This window comes from Bombus terrestris, chromosome 9 (genome assembly GCF_910591885.1).
Source record: "Bombus terrestris chromosome 9, iyBomTerr1.2, whole genome shotgun sequence".
Classification (NCBI taxonomy): domain Eukaryota; kingdom Metazoa; phylum Arthropoda; class Insecta; order Hymenoptera; family Apidae; genus Bombus; species Bombus terrestris.
In genome coordinates, this window is record NC_063277.1 from 10,680,437 (window position 1) to 10,705,876 (window position 25,440).

Below are 25,440 nucleotides of genomic sequence, written 5' to 3' on the forward strand. Positions count from 1 at the left end.
CGATGACTAAAGTAATCAACAGCCTTGCCTTATTTATACTTATCGTCAAGGTCAGATCGTCACCCTGATTTCAACATTTTCACGGACACGTTTAAGTTCAGCTAATTTCAGCTTATCGAGCAACTATGTACATATTAGTAGTAATAATAAATTTTCTAGGAAAATTACGACCGGTTAGTATTGGGTCATACACATGATGAATTTAATTGCGTGGCATATGTGATAAGGTTGTGATAGATCGCTGTAGTTCTTGTCGCATATCTTTGTGTGGTAATAATGGGTATGTTCTAGGTCAGGACATGATGTAATTAAGTTACTAATCTCATTTCACTTTTTTATGTTTTTACAATATATTTGAATTAAGATGTTTACTGCTAATGGCACAGTTGTTGCGTGAAGCACCTGTTACTGATATGAGGTACATATTATTTAAAACATTAGCGCTTCAAATAAAAATATTTCCGATGCAAAGAGAATACCACTACATAGATAGACATTGTATTGATTAATCGCAGAACGCTAACTTTTGTAGCTTCTACGAATGATAATATCTTCATCTGTAAAGAATATCTTCTTATTTTGGATAATTACATAAATAGATAATAATTAAATAGAGGGAAAATGTATTATAGCATAAGTATAAAATTCCGAGAAGAATTGTAAATTTTATGAACGTTCGAGTTCTAGAATTATATAGTTCTATGGGTAGCGAAAATATTACGTAATCTTCTTCTGGAAGGAAAAGTGATATGGAGATAATATATTCGAGAAAATTAAATCTTTGCATTCTGAAATCCATCATTCCAATGAACATGATAATTCTGGTGTTAATTTTATTTTTATTCTCACGATAATAATTTAATTTTAAAATGAATATGAACGATTCTCCACCACAGAGACTTCAGTCCCACATTTCGTTCGCCATCCGCGAGTTTCTGTCACATTTTAATAATACAGTTCTTGATATATCCCAATAGGGGGTCGCACAACGAGATCTCTCAGTCTTAAAAACCATACAACAGTGTTTTGCATAATGGAAACGACGTTGGGTTAAGTGTATGGATTCCGTGGGGACTACTTCGAAAATGACAATGTAGATCTTTACGAAGATTCAAATAAATAGCTTTCTACTTCAAATAAATAGTAACTACTTCCACTAACTCCAATTTTTTCTCCACGCCTTGCACTTACCAGTAATTGAAAATTATATATTTTTATCATTCTTTTCTTTTCAATTACACTCTACTTATCTTACGAAAAAATTACCAGGTTCCTTATCAAATTCTTACTAAAATTCACTTAAGTGATGCAATGTACATTCAATATTCGACAGGATATTTCATTACTATCAAACCTGAATAAGATCATTCCTACACCTAAACCTTTGGCTATTTAAAAAAGGAAGTGCTCAGAGGACTTGAACAAAATTAATAAAAAAACACAAATACCATTGCGAAAATATGAAAATTTTTGCTGCGTTTCGAATTTAAATTACATTCGGAAGGCACATCCTTTAGCGATCTTCTGAACGTGATCGATTAATTTTCTGATTAAAAAACATGCTAAGGCCATTAAAAGTGACCAGGAGCATTCATAAATTATCGAACACTTTCTTGCATGCGAACGATCTTGCAGTTTTGCTTCTCTGTTTAATCAACGTTTCTCCACGACTTCTTGCTCCATAAACGACACAATCATCCTGTAAATTGCGCTCGTTCCTTCGTATAAGTCCATTCACTGCAAAATACGTGCGCATCGTTGTGTGTTACCAACACCAAGAGGTAAGGGAGTGCACAGTTTCTTACCCTGAATAATTGAATTCCAATGTCGAAATGGTGGAACCTCATTACGAGCGAAACTTGTTCGGTATTGAACGTAACGGTACGCCAATCGACATGGACGAATCGCGGCGAAATCAGAGAGAGACAATAATTATTGGACCACATGCGATCAATAGCCACGTGAAAATTACGATTCGAGTCGATAAACCCTAGGGAAACATGCTTCCCCCAAGTAAAGTATAAGTAGTATTTCCTTTTTCTATATATCCCGTTGTTTTTTAAAACGTTGCACGTTTATAAATTCTTTAAACAATATATATTACTAGTTCTTTAAACAATATATATTACTATTAACAATTAATAGGTTAAATATTTATCCGTTTAAATATATAAAATTAGTGAAATATATATACAAAATATCCAAATTACAAAATTATTTGTTATAATACTTAATACGTGAAACAAGCTCCCATTTCTTTAGTTATTTTCACGAAAATATCAATTTGCCTAAACATTTTTTAAAAAAAAATTTGTTTACATTCCTTCATCTATTACGTTCACACTATCCACTCGAAACAGACAGATAATCAAAACCTATTTAGAGATAATAGCCCAGAAGCTATTATACGAAACTTAAGTGATAACCCCGTTAAAAGGCAACGAATAAACCGACATAGTATCTGGAATTTACATAAGATAACAAGAACGATTTTACTCAAGCAATTATGTGAATAATGTTTAGATTCCAGTCTAACACGTGTTGTATAATTAATCAAACACGACTGCAATAATTGTTTCAATGGAGTTGCTACACTCTTTCCGGAACACGTGAAGAATTCCGCGTGAAGAAAGATACGATGTGTTTCCGACTAAGTCGTAACTCGTTAAACATTTGCCTTAGCCTTACGAATCTGAAGACAAGGGCAAACGACTGGTTACATTGACCCGGTTTCAGACCGCAACAGCAACCCACGTAATGTTCTCACCAAACTTCTTAGAATCTCGCCTAGTAAAATCTTTACTACTTATGCATAGGGCAAAACTGTTTCATGGACCTACAATAATTTCTGTCGCCGCCTCAAAGCTCTACGTAAACTCTGACTTTTTGTCAAAATGAATAATTTTAATGTATAATTCATACATAATTCGTTTAATAAATATAGTTTTCTAATGCAGATTCCTTTCTAGCGTTACATTTTAATTCTTACATTAACGGTTAACGTATAACATTATTCATAAAACACCCTTCATTAAGATGAAAATGTTGAATAATATGTAAATGTTGCGTGGACGAAAGGTTAGATAGATTAAATATCTTTTGGACATGATGGTACATTGTTTCCTTTCACAATTGTGAAGCTGCCTGGAGAAGGAACTCGTGGAATAAAATGGCGAATTGAATGATTAAAAATTATAGTTGTAGTTACTAGATTGAATTATAAAACGTATATCAAAAATTAAAACGAAAGCTGCATAAAAGAATATATAGTGTAAGGTGAAAAATAAGTTTTTATTCATATATTTTACGACAAATCGTTCAAATCCCCCAAAGTGCATAATATCTCTAAAATTCCTATCGTGAAAAATAAATTAAACTTATAAATTATTAATTATTAAATTAATCATTTCAACTACACCAACAGTTGTTCTACCGTTAAACACAAAATTTCAGTAATACTCAATCTTTGTCTATCGATATTACCATGAAAAACCTACAGCGTAAAGATCTTCACGAACCTACGACCAACAAAAAGACCTGCTCCACTTGATAAACGAAACCCTTCCAATTAGTGTGTCTCAACTACACACGCGTCTGATAGTGTTCGGTCGTTGGAAAACAATAGCGACGGCGAGTCGTGAAGAATTTCGTCTGACGAAAGTGACATTGATCCAGTCTACCGGATCTTCGAGAGGAAGGAAAGAAGGACGGGTACGAAAGGGTCTGAAACGTAGGAGGAGACAAAAACTGTTGCGGTGGTGGTGGTGAGGATTGACATTGGTCGTTACTCGGTCTCTCGCACACATAAATTCTACTTATTCGTTTACTCATGGGACATTGTTATTTTTGCGTGTGTATCAGTGATAAACGAGTGTGCAGGTGAGACAACGCCGCGTACACGAATACTACGGCTGATTTAAACGCTGTCACATGCAACATCTGCCAATGCAAACGCACCACTCAAGGTTGACGATCCCCACCGACCAGCGTAGGTCGGTTTCTTCAATAGTTATAATTTACTATAAAACGGCAAAACGGCCACGGTACCTTTAGACTTTTCACGCCTGGCATAGGCACGTGCACGAGCAGTAAGTACCTTACACCGATATCGTACAGCACACGAGAGATCGAAATCCCGCCTGTGTGTCCGCTCGTCGACTACCAGCAAACCGAACGCACGCTGCATATGCCATTCGGGACACGCGATATGTCGAACCACGCGACAATGCAACGAACACTCGTCGTGATCCTCCTCTGGATAAGTTGCTGCAGCCATGCGTTCCCGCGAGTGGTGAGTTATGTTCTTGTATTCTGTTTTTTTTTCTTTTAATTAGTTATCCTTATCCGCGACGAAATGGATTATATATTAGTTGTAATTAGTTATAACAAAGTAACCTACCTGTTTATGATGAGTTTGAAATGATTTCCTATTTGGGTGCTTTGTTTTTCTCACATTAATCTTCAATCGGTGCATATTACTAATGTATTGGATCATAAGTCGATACGCTACTCTGTTGGGTCATAAGTAGGTTGAATCATAAGTAGAATGAGGACGATTATGCGTGTAGAGGAAATTTAAATGTGAAAAAATATACGCTAGGTAAATGTTTATGTAGATTCTATCTTTTTTATTATATTGATAAAAATATAAAATATGAATTTGCATAAACATTTATAGTTTAATTGTAGGTGGTCGGTTTAAATTGACCATAGATTTGAATTGGGTCATTTAAGTGGTGTTCTATGCCTTACACGATAAATACGATTGATAGCCTGTCTTAAATGAAACATCAAATTAATTAGTTTCTACGAAACACTTATAGGTCACCTATGATGTACTTACTTTAATTGAAGTTTAATAGATTGTTTGGATGTCGTGGCATGTCAATTATGAAATCCCAATATTATTTATCTTTTGTATTTAGGTAATAAGGAACAAGGAGAAGAACCTGCCAGCGTCAAACGTTCAAATACACTACAACATTACGAGCGCCGAGGTCGACGATCTATCGGCAATAGACGAGGTGTCTTACATCGATTTCAATTCAACTTCTTCGATTCCATCAAAGAGGCCGAACATCTGCAACGACTGTGGTAATTAAGAACGCTGTAATAAGAGCGATAGACCGTATGAGTGCCATGGCACGATTTATCCCACATTTTTCAAAAGGAGAAAATGCCTGCGACTACTTTCAATGAGACCATTGATGGAAATAAACAAGAAATTTGCTAAAAAAGAACAATTAAAAAATGTATAAATGTTTGATGTTAGCGACTAGATAATTAAAAAAACCATCGTAATTACTTGCAATTCGCGCTAAATTGGTTCTTCAATTTTTACTTAAACACGTAGGATGATTATTATTATATAATAATTGTGTTATAACTATTATGGATTTACTTGTATCCTGAGAATTTTATAATTTACATATATCGCAGAATTAATTTTTAAATCACACGAAATACAACTCGCTATTGACATACATACATACATAATTAATTGAAACAGGATCAATATCGATTACTATGAGAATTAACCAAATGTCGATATTAAAATAGCGACAATAATAACGAATATAAATTCACATTTATTTTACATATCTTGCAACTTTCATTCGATGCATGCTGCAGAATTTATTTTTACGTTATATTACACAAGATGTTTTTCTTAAACTCTCTCAACATATTAATCCAGCCAGTATCGCTCAAAATCATTATAAAATTACTGTAACATCTTCATAGATGTAAAACAATAATTACGATGAATGTAACAATTGCGGAATTATTATATTAGACTAAAAAAGATACAAACATTTATATTTGGAATGGCGTAAAAAAATAAGCAACCACGTTTCACCTGTGGACCGATTTCTACGTACCTGTTGCAGTTTGTGGCGTGGGTAGGAAAACAAGGATCGTCGGTGGGAATGTGACGAGCGTTTACGAATATCCATGGATTGTTAGCCTGACCAAACAAGGCACATTTTACTGTGCCGGTAGTTTAATCACGCGGAAACACGTACTCACAGCGGCTCACTGCTTATCTGGGTGAGTATCATCTCTCTCTCACGCAAAATATTTTATAATATGCCTGCATACATGTATTCGTTAATTCGCTTTAATCCCTTTAGTCAATTTATCAAATTAATTTAAAAGAAAAGAAAGAAATTAAAGAAATTGCACGGAGTAAATCGGTTTGTTAAATTAAACAAAGCTAAACGGATTGTTAAATTTTAGCAGTACGTGCTCCTGCATACGTTTTACCCACTTTACTTTTATTTTACTTAGATGCTGAATTGAAGAACGTTGTTCACCGTGTAGTGAAAATGATGCTTGTGATAATTATCGTGAGTTTATTGGTGATATATATGGCACGGAAATGTGTGAAATTCGATAAAATTTCGTCAATTCCATTAGATCTTATATTGCATAAAGTAGATTGCTTTTCGCAAATCCATCTGTTTCTGAAAACGTATAAAAGTTTCTTTGTCAAGCTAATACGATTTGGAAATGAAATTTTAACTTTTCCTTCCTTTTCTTGTCTATCTTGTTAATACAAAATATGAGGCGAAGAAATGTTGAAAGTTCTTCGTCAGTTCTCCCTCTCTCTCTCTCTCTCTCTCTGCTTGCAGTAACGAAGCTTGAAATTCGTTACGATGATATTAATTTAACTTCGTTTGTTGAAATGATACTTTCATTTCAACTTTCGTTGGTGCATTTAATTTTAAAAATATATGTACTAAATGCTAACTGACAGCGATAGAATTAAAATGCTCTTCTTTTTTCTAATGAAACGTCATTGGAAAATTTGTATTTTCAATGTTTCTGTAACTGTGTTAATAAATTCCAGATTCGACAGAAGAAGCATCAAACTCGTCCTGGTGGACAATGATCGGACAAAATTGGACCAAAATGCCATAATTCGCCGCATCAAGTCTGTTGTTATACATGAAAATTTTCATTCATACACGTACAATAACGATATTGCTATTATCGAAATGGATCGAACAGTGAACGTAAATGGTATCGTGCGAACTGCCTGTTTGCCTGAAGACAGTAAGTATACTTCTGTAGTTGGATTCAACAAATCATGCAATAGCCAGACGAACGATTTATATTGAATTGAAAAATATACTAAAATGAAATATAACATACAAATTGAAATAACATTTCTGCCAGTTAAATAACTACAAGAACGTAAAATAGGAGATAGAAAAGCGAACTATTTTTTCTGATTAATTCGCATTTTAATATGAGACAAGTCAAATTCTGTGTAAATATTTCGTAAACAAATATATCGCGCATCTTATAGCAAGAATATACTACGCGACAGAGATAATCATAAAATTTTATTAAGCGTAAAAAAATTTACAAGACGAAAGTTAGCTCATTATGTTAGTTTTCATTTTTAATCTCGAATATTGTCCTGTTTTAGTCTCATTTACTTTTACTTTCGTATGGTTCTGCTTAAAAATTTGTTTATTAAATTTGACGACTTGCGAAAACATACTATGATTTCGTGAAAATACACCGTATCATCTACTGAATAAAGGTAAGATTCGTATATCTTCTAGAAGCTATCGACTACACTGGTGCAACTGCCACGGTGATTGGTTGGGGTCGAACGGGAGAGAGCGAACCAGTGAGCAATGAATTAAGAAGAGTCAATCTCCCAATTTTGTCGCAGGAAGAATGCGATCAAGCAGGTTACCAGAAGAATCGAATCAGTGAAAATATGTTCTGTGCAGGATATTTAACGGGTAATCGCGATGCTTGCTTTGTAAGTATCCTATTAGACAAAAATCGTACCGCATACAACAACATACGAAACAATATTTTATAATCTGAATTATCCTTCTATTATAACGTTATGTCATAGGGTGATAGCGGTGGTCCTCTGCATGTGAAAGGAACATTTGGACATTTAGAAATAATTGGTAATATTATTATTCATCATTTATTATAATTTCAAAATTATTCGCTACTTATCACTATCTCTCTTGTTATTCGTATTTATATTAATCTATAATTTATAATACATTAATACATATTGTATCGCATATTCAAATTATTTTTGTTGCTCAGGTATCATCTCATGGGGTCGTGGATGCGCAAGACCAAACTTCCCAGGAATTTACACAAAGTTAACAAATTACCTCGGATGGCTTAAAGATCATTTAGATGACGAATGCGTATGCCCACCACCTCGTCGACATTAATTTCCTACTTTAAACATAGTTACTGATATGATAAGTATATATATATTATCTTAGGGACACACATGCCTTTCGAACACTATTAATATGACACTTTCAATCGCATTAAGACATTCAAACAGTACGGTCAGTATTAAGACGAAATAGAAGAACATTCGGTAATTAATTTTCTTCTGACAAGTTGATGAATATTTGCATATTTGTCTGTTGTTCGCGACCTGACTGCAAATAGTTATAGAATATGTACAATCGAGCCATTATAGCCTATTATTAATTTATTGCAATTGTTTGTTCAATTGCATGTAGCTGAGGTGATCTAGTCCAGTATACACATATACATGAAGAAGTTCCGATTTTCTGTGATGTCGCATTTTCTGTATGAAACAGTTGTTGAATAAAGAACATGTTTATCAATAGTTGAATGTTGTTTTTGAAGCCTTCCAGTGTAAACCATAGTACGAAGAATTTAAATTATTATACATTTAATGCTTCAAATTATTATAAAATAAATAAAATTATACTGAAATTTTCTAATTTGCAGAAGGACAAAATTAAACAATTTCGTAAACATAATATTTCTCATGCTCTTATACCACTTTAATATCTTTAAGCAATAACTATAGAATGATAACATATTTTACCTTTGATCGTGTTGTCATCGATGTAATCAATCCGAATCTATGGAATCGAGAAAATAATTCTTTTGGAAATTCATAAATAATTGAAACATTATGATCACGATTAGAAATTTTCAAACTTCGCTTAATTTTCATTCGAAGTTTGATCACGGTGAACGCATCGATCGTACTTGCGGACTAATTATGAGAACAAAAGCTCCGTCAGGAACAAACCGGTAAAAACTAACGGTTGCTGAAAGAATGGCTGGAAAAAAAGGCTGGACATCGCAACGAGATGTCAGATAAACGGCAGTCCTCGATCGAGATGAACAGGCAATAACAGAAACCGGGTCAGTAGACAGTAACGTTTTGCTTTCAACGGTGAATGTGGGTTAGTGAAACCTCCAGTCGTTACCAACGACTCTTAATTCTTCCCGAAATGAAACAAGGAATCCCAACTCTTCGGGCTTATTAAATAAAAATAACTTTCAGAACATTTTGTTACATTGAACATTTGATAAGAATGGTAAAATGTTTGTAAAAAGTAAAGTTAATCTGTATTATTAGTTAATAATTACTAATTATTGTTATTTATACAGATTGTTCTTTTATATAATTTAAAGCTTCCTTATGAAGAAAGTTCCTAAAGTTTTAATCATGTATCACGATGAAGGTAGAATATTGTAAAAAGTAAAATTATCCTTGGTAATTGTTTTATATTTATTAAGGATGACAGGGAAAGTTTCTCTTTGGTTCGCGAGAAATTTTTCATTCTGTGAATTATTAAATTTTAACGCGACTCTTCTCCGAATTTTTAATAATTTATTACAGCAAGAACTATGAACTTGGTACTACGTAAAATATTTGTAATTGTTGGGTAATCCATAAAGTGAAACTCATACAATGCTTTTATTACACACAATAACCTTTAGTTTATAAGAAATTCTTTATTCTTTGAATTACTGTATTTTAATGCAATTCTTCTTTCAGAACTTTAACTGCTTATTATACGAAGGATAAAGATATAACACTGAAAAAAATACATGAATATTAACCTGATCGCTGACGAATAAAAATACCGATTTTTATTAGATAAATCACAAAGAAGAATACCTATATAATAAGGTTGCTAAGAAAATTTATGTATTTTACAATTTTTACACCAATATACCTTCAGAAAACAATTTAAGAAGCTTTAAGAAACACTATACTAATTACAGATACTTCCAATTTATAATAAAAAAGGAAAGGAAATATAATATAATTTTCAAATAAAAGTTCTACAAAATGTTCTACTAAACCGAGTCGTTGTCAACGAGATCACAAAATACCGATTGAAAAACAACCCTGGTAGAAATTCTTGGGAACAGGAACTCTTATTATATGTCGGAGAAAGCACATGACGGTCAGAGGGCAGATATAAAGTAAACGCAAAGCCCTGAGTGTTCCAGCAGCAAGGAACTTTTTTAATAACATTTTCCCATGACAAAACTCGTATTCACCGCGTGATTTCATTTGTCAAGGATAGAAACACATTTATGTCGCCATCCGTCCAGTCAGCCGCTAGAAGAGAAATTTTTTGAAAGGGCACCGGAAACGTGTCTCTTTTATATTTCACCGAATGGTCAAATCGAATCGTACAAGCAGAAGTAACGCGGCCGATTTCCACGGTGCGATTATCTCAAAAGAATATCTGCAGATGGTTGCTTTTAATGTACCGTTGATGGGAGAGTTGTAAAATAATAAAATCGGGTGGATATTAAGATTCCTGTATTTTAAGAGGCAAAACAATAATTTCGAATATATATCGGGAGATAAAGTTCGAGATTTAGGTCAAGATCATACTTCAGAATTGTTTCTTTCTGCGTAATAAATTATATTAGTATACATTATTACGTATTATTAAATTATATGAAAATATAAAAATTCGTGTATAATATATGCATAATCGGGAAAGCATATTCTTCGATAAGAAACTCATAATTTACTATTTTTCACGTACATATATTCAAATGAAATTAGACATATCGATTCACGAATGAGTTTTGCGATAGCGGTTCATGGAAGATTGGAGTTAGGAAAAATCAAAATGCTTATATAAGATGTATACGACTGTAACTATAGCTGGATTGCTCAGTTCATATCAGGAATTAATTTACGACCTCATTATATCTCTCTTAAGTATACCTATCACGATCGTCGTTCTTCATCACGAACATCTTATTCACGTAAATATAAAAAATCACTATCTTTATTAGAGTATTTGGAAAATTTGTAGCAGAATTTATAAAAACTGTCAAGCCAATATATCGTTATAGAATTAATTTTTTATAGAATAATATAAGGTCTGTTTTTTTTTTTTTTTTTTTTTTTTTTATGACTTTAGTCACACTTTTCCAACAAACTATATTTATGTTCTTCAGCAATTTTTCGTCACTAGAAAAATAGCATGGAAACAAAAATAAATGATCGTGATACTGTGGTACATTCCACGAAGTGAGTGGGATAAAACATTCTGGCCAATGTTCAACGTTTTCTCGTTGAAAAACGAAATCTTATTAATTAATCGATTCCGATTTCTCTTTCCAAGAGTAGGCTTCAACTTAATGTTTTAGTATTTAATAGAAATTTTTGACAAATCGTTCTCCTTCAATATCATATACGATATACAATATATTTACTGTGGAAGAAATTTTTCAACAATTCAATACATCGGTGTCAAAGTATTGTTGATAGTTAGATACTTGCATATCTTTTATTCACAGAATTTATTTCTAGAATTTTTAAAATTCTAACTTCGAGAGATCGCTGAAAATGTTTCAAGTCTCGAATTTCTAACATTTACAACTGAAATAATTTACAACTGAAACAATTCCATGGTCTGTCGAAAGTAATTGCCATTGGAATATCAAACAGTTCCAAATTCTCGATTTCTATTTTAAAAAAGTTCCTCTGTGTATTAAATCGAACGATCGATACAATTTTAATGTTACATATTATTCTACGTTCTCGCATTTTTTAAAATTTCCATAAATATATGAACATTCACAACCTACACATGGAAAATTCGAAGGTGCAAGAACGCGCACAATTCTCACGTAATATGCAAAAATATAAAAATATAAATTATCAAGAGTAAATTACTCGTTAGAAGATTAGCAGCTAAAACAACCTGTCTACATGCCACATTTGTGAAAATATGAATTAAAATAACTACCTACAGCCTCGTAATTAGGTACATTTTGAAATAAATTTCTATTTAGATTGCAAACATAAAGATCAGCAGTTTGATAATCACACGTTAATTAAAGTTAACCTAGATATTTTCTAAGTCTAAATCTTAATTAACTATCAATATTTTTAATGAATCAAATGCAAATGTTATACAGCATCGAATAGTCGGAAGACACGGTGCCATATAACGAATCTGGGCAGTCGCGTGACACGAATTCACGTCCATCTTGCCAATTTCGAAACGAGAGGATCATGTGCGATCGGCATCGCATACTGAATGGGAAGAGCAACAGGACATAGTGAAAGAACTTTCTTCGAGAGTGAGTCGAACACTCGGTGTTGGTCTTGGTCTCAGCCAGTCCGACGTCTTCGTGGAAGCGCGGTGAAAGCGTCTGCACCACGTCCGCCCGATCTCCAGCAGCCTCTCGATTAAATCTAGGGGCAAATGTGAAGAAGACGAAGAAGAAGAAGGAGGAGAAAGAAATCGAAGGAACAGTGGAAGGTGTGCCGGTACGCGATAGAATGCACTATCATGGAAAATTCAGTGAATACATGGAGTGTCTAGGAAGGTTCGTCGACGAATGGGAAGACCTTCTACCGTGACATTTCTCCACAGTCTCTAACCGGAAAATGTTTCGACAAAGCATATCGCGCGAAATATGGACTTTCGGATTAATCTTGTTACTTTTCGCTCATGTGATATGTTTGAATGTGAAGTTCCTGCAAAATAATTCACTGACCACGTCGAATTTTAGTGTAAGTAATACATTTGATAGTGAAACTGAAGATTACGAGTGACGTTTAATGGGTGTTGCGAGTTACTAGAGTTTTAGACCTGTTGGTGGAGTTATCGTAAATTTTATTTGAATTCGGAAGAACTTGTATAACATGCCTATGAAAATGAAGAGAAGTATTTTAAATATCTCGGTACATATCATCTACATACAGATCGAAGAACGTAATGGACGAATTATATATTCATAAAATTCATCTCCTTTGCATTTATTGTTGGAGTTATTAGAAATTTTCCTGTACTTTGGAAGACTTTGTGTAAGACGCTCATGAATAATTTCGAATATTTTAGTAGGACGAGGAATGTAATTGAGGAATTATAGATTTATGAAATTCCCGTCTCTTTTACACTTATTATTCGATTCACCGTAAATTTTACTTCGCGTCGCAAGACTTTGTCTGATGCATTCATGAACAGTTTCAAATATTTCATTACTGATCCAAGAATATAAGTGAGAAATTGTTACATGTATGTCCACGAAATTGAGGATAATTTTCAATCGCGCTTTTATACTCGTGATACTTTTACTAGAATCAATTTTCTGAATATTATATTTATGAGTAATATACAAGATTTCTAGTTTGTTCGTGTAGAATCGATTTTAACGACGCAGGCCTTGACCCATAATTCGGATCATGGTCACTTTCCCCGATCGTTCTTCTTGCTTATTCGAAATGGAGAGTGAACGTACAGCCGAAGAGTGACCGATGCATTTTTTTTCAGACAACGAATTCGACTCGCAATCGAAAGGGCAAGTTCTTGTTTGATGAATTATTCGGCCTTGACATAAGTAGCAGCTTGGATGACGATGATGCTGTGTCAAGGAATTGTACATGCGGTAAGGTTGTACTGTATGCTAGATACGACACTTTCTCCTTCTTCCTTTTTCTGTATTTTATTTTCTACTTGAAACTACGCATTTTTAGAAATTGTTCGTGATTTTGCAGAAACGATTATTAATGATGAAAATATTCTCGACAACGTTCTTTGAATTATAGCTGTACATAAATCAAGAAACGGTAGAAGCACAGTAGAAAGTTGTAAAATAAATTATGTTAAATATATCAGTTTGATATTATCATTTTTAAAATACACGATAACGCTACGAAATAAAATTTCTTAAAGCTATTTATTTTACGATAATAAGAATTTTGTTAAAAATATAAATTATTCTCACAAATATTAGATTTATTGATATTCTATACATTAGAAATGTATGGATTTTATACGGATAAAAGATGTAGAGAGAGAGAGAGAGCAGTTAATTTAAGTTCAATATTTTAGTAATTAGAAATAACAAAATTAACAGAAAATACTAATAATAGGAATTAATAAATAAAATAGTAACTTTAACAATATGAAATTAAGATGAATAATGGAAGGAAGGGATCAAGTGCGGAACAAATAGATACAGAAAGAGGATTTAATGAACAAGTAAAATATATCTAACTTAGACAAAACTGTATACCTTGTTTCTTATTAAAATCTTCATTATAATAGAAAGAGAATAATAATATCAAAAATCTAAATTACGTGACTAAAATCTCAAATCGATTCGCTTGAAGATAAAACATATCTAGAAACTAGTTTCACTTCCGTGGATCTTGACAAGCAAACAAAAAAAAGGTGGGGAGGGGAAAGAAAGAAATCTACGAACTAGTTTTCATAGCGTTCTATCTGTCTTGCCTCTTCCTCATCGGCAAGGAACGAAAGTGCGATCGAAAAATCACTTTCCCCCACGCGACTTTGCAAACTTATTACATCACGTGACGGAATTTACACTTGACCATGTCCAGTGTAATAACGTCAGTCGGTACCTACATATGATTGCGTGCTAGGCTACCGATGTAACAGTTTACGGTAGAAAGCGTTCCTCGCTATTTCCGGCTCCTGCAGCGGTTGACGGTGACACGTAACAAGCAATAACGAACGATGAATTGCTTTTCAGAATGCGGTATATCCAATCAGGAGGACCGAATTGTCGGTGGGCAACCAACAACCCCAAACAAATATCCGTGGGTGGCGAGACTTGTGTACGAGGGTCGCTTTCATTGCGGAGCCAGCCTCGTTAACAATGATTACGTTCTTACCGCTGCTCACTGTGTACGTAGGTAAGTTTCTTGGACTCCATAGAATTTTGTTATGTTTTTATTTTCCTCTCTTTGAAACTTTATTATTACAGTTTTAAAATGTTTGAACATTTATCGTATAAAAGTTTTCACGTATACTGTGTATTTTATTTTAGTAATTAAAAGCATTAAAACGAGTGCCAATGGTTAATACGAATTGAATATATTTTATTGGATGCTTTTATTTTATAATTATCTCATTATAAATCTTTTGTTTCGTTTGTCTGTTATTCAATCGTGTCTTATGACGCAATCAGTATTTCATACTGCTAATGAAATTTCAAAATGTTTCTATGTTATAATACACATAGTACGTTCATAAAAGGTTTCTATAACTGCTACGCAATTGTGCAGATACCTTTATTGAGCTTTTCCAACTTCCCACGTACGGAATGTTGTTGCAAGAGAGAACATGTTAAAAATTATTGTCAGCTTTTTCCTTTCTACGAAACGTTTTAAAGTTTTAAAGCGTTTTAAAGTTTCTATAATTTTTCTTGTGTAAGTCTTTATGTAGGATAAAGTAAAGTATGAACGTTATTGAAATAAAAACATGCTGAATGAGCAGTCCTTTTCTTTTTCTGAACTTTGTTATTTTGTAGGTTGAGTTATTTGAAATGAGATCGTTAAATGTCCAGAAGTTTTAGTATTTTAACTTACTTCACTTTTATTCTTGACTCCTAGTTATTTGAAATTATATTTAGTACTATAACAAATTATAATTTTCTTTTTTTTTTAAGAATAAAATCTATCTAAAAACTAAATTTACTATATATTTAATGAAGAACGAAAATCATAGAAAATAAATTAGTCGTCAATAATAGATTAAAAGAGATTAATCTGTTCTCTGGTTTTCAATGTTCCATCAACAGATTTCCGATATTTTGGTCTCCGCTTAATAAAAAAGCATCGAGGAATGTATAAAATTTTTCTTCACGCCGTAACATATGAAATGTCACTTATCTTTCAGATTAAAACGGTCGAAGATCCGCGTGATACTTGGTGATTACGACCAACATGTAAATACCGACGGAAAAGCCATAATGAGAGCAGTGAGCGCTATAATTCGTCACAGGAACTTCGACATGAATTCGTACAATCACGACGTCGCCTTATTGAAACTTCGCAAATCTGTGAAATTTTCTAAAACTGTCAAACCCGTATGTTTACCTCAAAAAGGTAATAAAAAGAAAAGGTAAAAAGAGATGAGCAATTGTACGTCTGTTAATGTTTGGGAATATTTAACTCTCTTTAGTAAAATTATTACTGATATTAGAGAGTATTTTGAACGAAAATTACGATGTGTCCAGAAAATATTGCACAAAAAACTGGTTTTCCTCTCGGTACTATTTTTAAATAGAATATAAAATTAAACACAAAATATTTGGAACATATAATTTTGTTATATTTTTTCCATTAAATATTCTACGTTTCCAGATCGAAATTTTAACAACGTTTTGAGCGATGTTCCAAAAATACATACAAGTGCATTCACCTTTTGTTACAATGGGCCATGTTAACATAAGAGATTAACACTTTTGCAACCGGTGATATTTGCTTCGCGTTTTCGTCAAGCGTATAGTCGTTGTTAAATTTTTCTAGAAGCCAAACCCGAAAATTCAACTGATACAACAACGCGTTTCTTAATATAAAAAAGACTATAAAATAACAATAAATATGTAACTTTGTTAAATTAAATTTTCGTTCTTTTTCTAAAATACCCAAATTTGGGAAGTGAATTGATTTAATAATTGGAATAAGAACTTGGAAACTAACTTAGTTTATTTGATGATTAAATTTAGCATTTGATAGCTAAAAATAAAAAATTACAAAAAGAAATTTACAAAATAATGGCAATAAAATAACTTAATTAATATTAAGGATTGCCTAGACCTTTCTCTTATAAAACACAAAAATTCATTGAAATAATTTCAGGTAGCGATCCAGCTGGTAAAGAAGGCACCGTGGTAGGCTGGGGGCGGACATCTGAAGGAGGTGCGCTTGCTGGACAAGTCCATGAAGTACAAGTGCCGATATTAAGTTTAATACAATGCCGTAAAATGAAATATCGCGCTAATCGAATCACGGAAAACATGATCTGTGCTGGTCGAGGCAGTCAGGATTCTTGTCAAGGAGATAGTGGCGGACCTTTACTTGTGCACGAAGGCGACAGGCTTGAAATAGTTGGTAAGAAATTACTATAGCTTCCTGTTTATCTTTTAACGTGCTCACTTTCGAATTATCAAGATGTATCTTTCAATATACTTTTCAATACAGGAATAGTGTCCTGGGGTGTTGGTTGCGGAAGACCAGGATATCCTGGAGTATACACCAGGGTAACTAGGTACCTGAATTGGATCAATACGAATATGAAAGAAGGATGTATATGTACAAATTAAAAATGATCGAACGACCATCAACAACCATAATTGTACAAAGAATTTGTGAGACTATCTTCATAGGAAGCAATAATATTTTATATTTCTATGTAATTATTTATTAATTTTCAAGCGTGACTGTTGAGAATCGTTATATTTTTTTACTAGTATGAATTTACTAATTGATTAGGTATAAAATAGAAGATTACTTTAAAATGCATGTAGTTATAAGCCTGCCACGTCTTTTGAATCATCTTCGATGCAATCGTGAGTCTTATCTTTAAAAAATATATTCTATTATCAAAGAATCGTTGCTCATATTCTAGTGACTTAATGATTCAGTTAATTGTCATTATCACATAAAGTTATTTTATACGTGAACGATAAATGTTACTACTTTTTTATACTTTTTTATCTTGTACGTAATGTATTAATGAACTGTGACATTAGAATAATCATTTAATAGTAACAAAGAAGAGATATTTTAATGTATCGCGCTATATAAAAGTATTCATTTAAGGAAATCCAATCGATCTTAAAAAAATGTAGAAAATAAGAAAACAACAATGAACTTCGTTTAGTAAGTTGTTATACGTTTTAATTAAATTAGTAATCTGTAATGTTTTTTGTTTAATTCTATAATAAATATCTATGTTTTTCGTTTTCATTTGTTTTCAATAAAACGTAATTGCTCCCTGAAATTTCTTATTTTATATATATATATTTTCAAAATGTAATATGTATGAATATTGTATAATTCGAAGTATGCTGGTGTCACACCTTTTGTTGCGTGAATGGCGGCTGGACGTTGCTAGAATAATTACCAGTAACGGTTTTCTGTCGAACCACGATTAAATTAATGAAGCTAACATTCTACTGAAATCAGGACGACAGCGTGTGCATTGATGCACCATGTATGTATCTTTCAATTCAGTACTCAATGATATAACGTTTGCCATGTAAATGTATATATATATCTATATCGAAGGTAACACAATAGCTTAACATTGATATTGGAACTGTTTGCGAGAGATAAATTTCACTTACAAAGTCACACGTAACGCGTAATATGTATACTAATGCAATTAATTTTGAGATATAATTTAAATGAGTTTCAACAGTGCAAATATTGTAATTGAAAATTCAAATGATATTCAATCTTTTTTCTTATATTTCTTTTAATTTCAATTTTTCTCTCAAGTATTAGTATTTTCAGGTAATAATATTAATTGATATTAGTAATAACTCATTAATTCTAATTAAAATTCTAATTATTTCTAGTTTCGAAATTATTATTTTAGGATAGTAACAATCTAAGTAAAGAAGTTTGTATTAAGTGGAATTCCTAAAAAAAAAAAAAAAAATCCTTGAAAGTCCTTGAAATTTATATGCGCGACCATCTCTTTTTGCATAAAAATTACTCTTTAGGTAAGAGAATTTTTACTCAGAAATTTAATTATTTTAATGCAATTTCAAAGTTTCAATTTCAATAAATGTTGTGATTTCTTAAAATTATTTTAATTTAATTAAAATTATACAAATGTGCAAAGCAAATATTCTTCTAAAGCGCCAATAAAAACTAAGAATCTCTTAATTTCTTCGGTATAAATATTACATCTTCTCAATCATGATACACATACAATAAATGTTACACATTTTGTTCATACAAAATAAGAATTCCGATTCATAATTTATTATTAATGTATTTAAAAGATCTTTCCTCGTCCCCTCATAAATATGACGTTATTCAACAACTATTCTTGTAATGTCGTTGAGGAAAACAGAATCGTTAAAAGTGAATTCTCGTCGATGATACCGTAAAATCGAAGAGCTCTTGCTTCTGCCACACATTCGAGATCGCAGATAAATGCCAAACGATATTAAATATATCGTAACTTGGTCGAAAGTGGAAAAACCAGACTTTAATCGGCATATCGGATAGTCTCATGTCTATCTTGAACCAATGGCACATTATTAATACAAAACGCTTGCGGTTCAACGGTACCGGTTGACGCGCCAGTATGTATAATAAAAGTTTTGCATATAATAAGATACAGATAGGTATTCATAAACGTCTTCTCCCTTTAAATCTGCATAATACATTCGAGGCATTAATTTTTGGGCGCGTCTCGATTACTTACACGACAGGAATAAGTGAAAGAAAAACATTTCCTTTCTTGAATGTCGCAATGTCATGTTTGAACAAATAAAGTATTCCGTGGAATTAAATAGTTCGTAGTTGTTTTGAAGACCAAATAACATAATCAACAGAATTTTTAAATTACTCTACTATCAGATTTATCTTAAGCTTTATTTATTAAAAAGACGTTTACAGTATTAAAATATCGTATATGATTTCTATGACATTCTATGTACTTTGTGCCAACATCGTCAGGATTAAATCTCAAAATTTTTTAAAAATGTACTTTTTATTCGTTCTAAGAGATACATTCAAATACGACAAATAAAATATAATTTTATTCTTATTAATCATTGTCTATTTAAAATTCAAATAAATTCTAATTTAATCACACTTATATAACATACTGGATTAATTAATTCAATAAATGTAATAGCGACTTACCAATCAATATATATGTACATATATTAACATCTAACAACAAGTATAGGTAATAAACACATTTACAAGGAATAATAGACACTTTTACAGTTATTTAATGTCTTTACCAAAAACATAAAAATGACTGACTGATAAACACACTGTCTGATCAGTATAGTAATTATAACATATACATCAATTTCTGTAAATGATACACACAAGAGACGAGCATTAAAATTAAATTACTCCTAATATTCGTCCGTAACATTTATAATCATAGCAAAAAATATTATCTTATATTTAGAATCTGTGGTTAAGTCAATACCCATGGAAAGAGAAAAAATAAGATTGCAGCTATCGATGGCAACCATTGAAAAGTTAGCGTGACCCTGATGACGGTCAATAACAGTCATCCGTAATTCGACCCTGAACGTGAACCCGAACTGGTCAGGTACTGTCCAGTCGCCGACCAGTCGGTCGTGCCCTCCTTCTCTTCTGGAATAGCAATTACCTCTTCGACCTGAGTCGTCCTCAGTCGCCGTGGGACACTGGCGATAGTAACTCCCAGCTAGGGACATGTCCGTAACTCGTTCCTGACAGCGCCCGCGCGGAGGATCCTTCATCAATAAAGAATCCTTCCTGTGGAACGTGACGCGTGAAACTTCACACGGATAATAACACGGACTAAATTTGATCACGGAAAATGAAGTTTTCCCAGTGCGTTGTATTATTGGTCGGTCTGTATCTGGCTTCAAAAACTTGTCAAGTAAGATCTTCTTCCTGATAGAATTTCCTTGAACTGTGATATTAGTAATATATCATTAATATTAATAGAAGTGGTAATTTTCGAAATATGGAATACTATAAAATAGTAAAAATTTGTTAATACTTTTTCACTGATTGATTTTACTTGTGAATTCGCTTGAAATTAGACAATTATAGAATATTATAAAATAATGAAATTGTTTTAATAATTTTTATGATTCATGATAACCGTGTAGATTTAGTGGTCTGGTAGGTTTGTTAATTCATTTAGGTTTAGGTGCAACGTAAGTGGGCGACGATCTCCTATGGTTTACGATTATTGAAACTTAAATACCTAATAATAAGCAGATTACATAGTTGAACGATTTCGTACAAAAATGTTACACGATAATATGAATAATATGATACGTATAATATGAATCAAATTTTATTTTTAAAAAAGAAATGTTAATTCTGTTAGATGATAATAAACTGATGTTGAGTTAGAGTTACATAAAACTTTTAGGCAAGTACTTTCGGTGAGAGGGTGAAAAACTTTTTTGGTATTTTTGGTAACAAACCACCGTACGCCATGGAAGCACCTGCACCTTGTTACTGTAGTAAGTACAGCTTCTATCTTCGCTAACAATATAAAAAGTAACGAGTTACAAATGACGATATAAAATTCGGTTACACAATATTGAGAATATTCGAAATATTTACTTAATTATATTATTCAATACATTCAATGTATATAATAAATACAATATCATCTAGTACAAAATAAAATTATTATTGCTAACTGAGAAACTAAAATTCTATTACTTAAATGTTACTTATTGGTACTGTTTATATAATGAATACATAACCACACTCACTAAAACAAAAAGCAGTCACACAAAAGGCACTAAATTTCTATTCAACGCTATTACTTAATCCCAACGTCGTTATATTACATCAAATTCTAAATTCCATCTTACCATTAAATTCCAATCGATATTATCAACTTATTATCTTATCTTTCGTTACCGTTATGAACTGCGTTTTCCATTTAAGAAAACCAGGTTGTTAACACCTTTACCTGTTCAAACTATGTATTAGGTTGCGGTCTGCGGAACGAAGAAAGCCGAATAGTCGGTGGTCAAACTACTCGCATGAACGAATTCCCATGGATGGCCAGGCTTTCGTATTTGAACAAATTCTACTGTGGTGGAACGTTGATTAATGATCGCTACGTCCTGACCGCGGCTCACTGTGTCAAAGGGTAAGCATTCGCTGAAAAATAAGCAATAACCCTCTATAATACCCACGTGACTTGCACGTTACGTACTCATATATCTATATTTCCAAATTTTCGAAAATAAAACAAAATTCTAGTTGCTACAGGATTTCTATAGCTTCAGGTGTTAAAATCTCCAGAAAAATAATTGATAGAACAAAACATTTCGAATCTGTCATTTAAGTTACCAGCGATGATTCAGTTCTCCAGAGAAGCATGATCAGCTTTGCTAGCCCCATTTTCAGGTTCATGTGGTTCATGATCAAGGTCACGTTCGGTGAACACGACAGGTGTACCGAGAGAGGAGCTGAGACCAGATACGTGGTCAGAGTGTTAACCGGTGATTTCAGTTTCCTCAATTTCGACAATGACATCGCGCTTTTACGGCTGAACGAAAGAGTGCCTCTCAGCGACACTATAAGGCCCATATGTTTGCCAACAGAAAAAGGTGCGACTTTTACTTTTCTTATTACATTAAACGCAAATATTGCTAACATTTGCATTTCCTTCTGCTAATTAAATTTGTGTTTTAAAATGTTATATATATATAATTGCTAATGTTATTAGTATATTATTTTTTTATTATTGACATCAAAATACTATATTTATATTAATATTGCTAATAATAAACAATAAGGTATAGATTATTAGTGTACCAATAACTAGTGCATAATCTTTTGAGAAAACAAAATAATTATTTTTCTTCAAAAAAAAAAATCGTAGTTTTTTAAGAAATTTCTACGATTCATAATATCGCATTCATCGTGCGATAAACACATGTAAAATGCGCTGTGATAAATTATAACTGGTATTAATCAGTGATGATAAAATTTTCAAACTTGTTTTATAACAAAAGTCTATAGTCTACAACTTGTAATTTGTCGATTAATTAGTAAATTAGTAATTATTGTGTAAGATAGCATTATTAATATAAACTTTTGAGAACGTTCGTCATTTGAATTCCGTAATTCTTAAAAACTTTTTTCAGTTTCGAAACACATTTATCGCATTTATTTTAGCTAGAAACTTAACAAGATTTTGGACGATCAGAATTAGCATACGAATGACAAAAAATTGACCTACTTCTAAGTTAAAAATTTTAACACAAATTCTTCTTGTATCGATCTTTATCTGTTTAGTCGAAAGCGTGTCATTTCTCCTATCGATCAATATGTTTTTGTTTAATTCTATCAAAAAAAGTGTGAACGAATTCCTATCGTTAAACTCTACCAAGTACTTACAGAGATAATAAATTCACACGTCAACCACAGACATCTCGGCTTTAGCAATGCGGTGCTTAATAAAGCCAGCATAACTCAAATCTATGAGATATTGCTACATTAATCTTCTAACTACAAACTTAAGCTTTCATAACAGAAAAATACACGGCCTCACAAATGATTTAATGCATCCTCTGAAATTATCTTATAACCATATTTTCCTTCTCCACGGTCATCAAAACAAAAACAATTAACGATTAAAAATATCCAACACATACCATCATATAGTCTTCACTTCAAATAAATTCAATGTTATTACTGACTAGTACCCATATAAGAATACGAGTAACAGAAGGTCATCTTATCTTAAAAACATCTAAAACAGAAATATGTAGATGGAAAGTGTACTTTCCCCGCTGTAAAATTGTGGAAACGACTAAAGTACTCCTACAAAACGCATACATCCTGAATGCATCTACGTCAATGACTGTCGATAATATTTCAATTTAAAATCTAGTATGGCAACTTCAAAGAAAAAAATAAAATAATTACATCGATCGAACACATATCGTTGCATGTTTCATTCGATAATCGCATTATTTACTGGCTGATTCATGAAGGGGCTGAATTACAGGCAGAAATTAGTCAACATACGGGTAGCTTTCGCGAATGCAACCGCGTGATAACGGGCCATTTCGAATCATAACTCAATGAAAAAACGCGGTGGCAATCGTTATTCGAAATTGCATAATTCGTGTCAAGCGACTAGGTGAAAAGTGCAAGTGGATCAAATCGAATGGCTCAAATACGAAACGTTCTAGCCAGCTATGACACAGGTATAGGTCGTTCGCGTGTTTGTTCGCATTGCATCGTAATCTGGCTCTTACTCTTTCTGTTTGATAATTGTTTCCATCGTTGCATATACGGGCCACGTTAATGTTTCCAGATAAGCAATACGTTGGAACGAAAGCAATCGCGTCCGGCTGGGGTACCTTGTACGAGGATGGGAAGCCATCTTGCCTGCTGCAGGAAGTCGAGGTACCGGTTATGAGCCTTCAGGATTGCCGTAACACAAGCTACAGTCCACGTATGATCTCTGATAACATGATGTGCGCTGGATATCCCGATGGGAAAAAGGATTCTTGTCAGGTGAGATCTGAATTTCTTATCAATATTCAAACATTGCTCATTCTGTACGGAAGTATCTTGACATATACGCGCAGTGGATAAAACTTTAGCAGAAAATTACTTAGATACAAAAAAAATTCTTTTACGGGGTTATAATTATCTCCATTTATCTTCATTTATCCCACCGCAGTAGATTATGATACATTTGAATTAAAATTGATCACGTACAATATCAATTAAGGATTATAAATAATTAAATATTACGAATTCTGTCGGACGATTTGTACTATGAACACCTTAGACCTATAATCATAGATTTTAAATCGATAGTACAACTATGCAGAAAATAATCGTTAAATTATTTCTTCTCAATTATTATTATAGATGAAATTATAGATGAAATTATACATTTTTACTTTCTTCAAGGGTGATAGCGGAGGACCACTGATAGCCGAACGCGAAGACAAGAAATACGAACTCATAGGTATAGTATCCTGGGGAAACGGATGTGCTCGACCAGGATACCCTGGCGTTTACACAAGAGTCACACGATACATAAACTGGATAGTTTACCACTCGCGAGAGGGATGTTTCTGTGAACAAAATTAAGATCTATTGTTATATGTAACAACGTGGAAAACAATAGATTTTTCTGTATTATATTAATTATTATTATGAAGCAACAATGAATCGGGATAATTTTTTTTGGATATTGCTACTTGTATTAATATTCATGTAGAGAGTAATTTCTACACAAGCAAATGTTTATTCTGCTTTTTGATAAATCTTTTTCTAAGAGAATATGCTCAAATGTAAGTAATGTACGAATTACTTCCCTAGGAATTACTTAAAAAGTATTCATAAAATACTCAAACATTCCCCGTACATGATCTTTCATCTAAAAAAGAGGACTAATTACAATTATTACGAATTAAAAGATCATTTGAGTGTTATACGATCTGCTCAAATATAAAGAAAAATTATAATCATTTTAAAAATGAAATAATATGCTCAATGACAAGATAGTCAATAAACGTTTCTATTATACAAATTATACAACAATTATCAATACACTTTATTTCATCCTAATAACAATTAAAAATCTATAACACTTTAAATATACAAATAATTCAACGAACATGATA

General features: G+C 32.5%; 3 protein-coding genes across 6 annotated transcripts; all 3 read left to right on the top strand.

The window, feature by feature from the left end:
- The first annotated feature begins 3,786 nt into the window (after positions 1–3,786).
- Positions 3,787–8,632, top strand: LOC100644527 (trypsin 3A1). 2 transcript variants are annotated; one of them, XM_048408613.1, is made up of 7 exons: positions 3,787–4,291; positions 4,926–5,094; positions 5,889–6,048; positions 6,851–7,056; positions 7,578–7,780; positions 7,880–7,937; positions 8,086–8,632. In XM_048408613.1, the coding sequence occupies exons 1-7, from the start codon at positions 4,187–4,189 to the stop codon at positions 8,217–8,219; spliced, it is 1,035 nt and encodes a 344-aa protein (XP_048264570.1). In that variant the 5' UTR covers positions 3,787–4,186; the 3' UTR covers positions 8,220–8,632. The 2 variants fall into 2 exon arrangements, with proteins under 2 accessions (XP_048264570.1, XP_048264569.1); XM_048408612.1 differs by having other exon boundaries at positions 3,791–4,291; positions 7,575–7,780.
- Positions 8,633–14,664: 6,032 nt separating this feature from the next.
- LOC100644408 (trypsin-1) lies at positions 14,665–17,967 on the top strand. Of its 2 annotated transcripts, XM_048408614.1 has the most exons (5): positions 14,665–14,720; positions 14,809–14,971; positions 15,957–16,165; positions 16,922–17,173; positions 17,264–17,967. In XM_048408614.1, the coding sequence occupies exons 3-5, from the start codon at positions 16,030–16,032 to the stop codon at positions 17,383–17,385; spliced, it is 510 nt and encodes a 169-aa protein (XP_048264571.1). In that variant the 5' UTR covers positions 14,665–14,720; positions 14,809–14,971; positions 15,957–16,029; the 3' UTR covers positions 17,386–17,967. The 2 variants fall into 2 exon arrangements, with proteins under 2 accessions (XP_048264571.1, XP_003397614.2); XM_003397566.4 differs by having other exon boundaries at positions 14,683–14,971; positions 17,264–17,966.
- Positions 17,968–20,436: 2,469 nt separating this feature from the next.
- On the top strand, positions 20,437–24,981 carry LOC100644177 (trypsin-1). 2 transcript variants are annotated; one of them, XM_020864768.2, is made up of 6 exons: positions 20,437–20,690; positions 21,195–21,288; positions 21,770–21,932; positions 22,181–22,395; positions 24,114–24,316; positions 24,722–24,981. In XM_020864768.2, the coding sequence occupies exons 1-6, from the start codon at positions 20,628–20,630 to the stop codon at positions 24,902–24,904; spliced, it is 921 nt and encodes a 306-aa protein (XP_020720427.1). In that variant the 5' UTR covers positions 20,437–20,627; the 3' UTR covers positions 24,905–24,981. The 2 variants fall into 2 exon arrangements, with proteins under 2 accessions (XP_020720427.1, XP_003397612.1); XM_003397564.4 differs by having other exon boundaries at positions 20,439–20,690; positions 22,193–22,395.
- Positions 24,982–25,440: the final 459 nt, after the last annotated feature.

Bases quoted from the DNA above. Each gene is read 5' to 3' on its own strand.
- LOC100644527 (XM_048408612.1), top strand. From the start codon at position 4,187: ATGCCATTCGGGACACGCGATATGTCGAACCACGCGACAATGCAACGA. The intron at 5,095-5,888 runs GTAATTAAGAAC...TACCTGTTGCAG, and splicing joins GAACATCTGCAACGACTGTG to TTTGTGGCGTGGGTAGGAAA. The intron at 6,049-6,850 runs GTGAGTATCATC...AATAAATTCCAG, and splicing joins GCGGCTCACTGCTTATCTGG to ATTCGACAGAAGAAGCATCA.
- LOC100644408 (XM_003397566.4), top strand. From the start codon at position 14,793: ATGAATTGCTTTTCAGAATGCGGTATATCCAATCAGGAGGACCGAATT. The intron at 14,972-15,956 runs GTAAGTTTCTTG...CTTATCTTTCAG, and splicing joins GCTGCTCACTGTGTACGTAG to ATTAAAACGGTCGAAGATCC. The intron at 16,166-16,921 runs GTAATAAAAAGA...AAATAATTTCAG, and splicing joins CGTATGTTTACCTCAAAAAG to GTAGCGATCCAGCTGGTAAA.
- LOC100644177 (XM_020864768.2), top strand. From the start codon at position 20,628: ATGAAGTTTTCCCAGTGCGTTGTATTATTGGTCGGTCTGTATCTGGCT. The intron at 20,691-21,194 runs GTAAGATCTTCT...TAAAACTTTTAG, and splicing joins TGGCTTCAAAAACTTGTCAA to GCAAGTACTTTCGGTGAGAG. The intron at 22,396-24,113 runs GTGCGACTTTTA...TAATGTTTCCAG, and splicing joins ATGTTTGCCAACAGAAAAAG to ATAAGCAATACGTTGGAACG.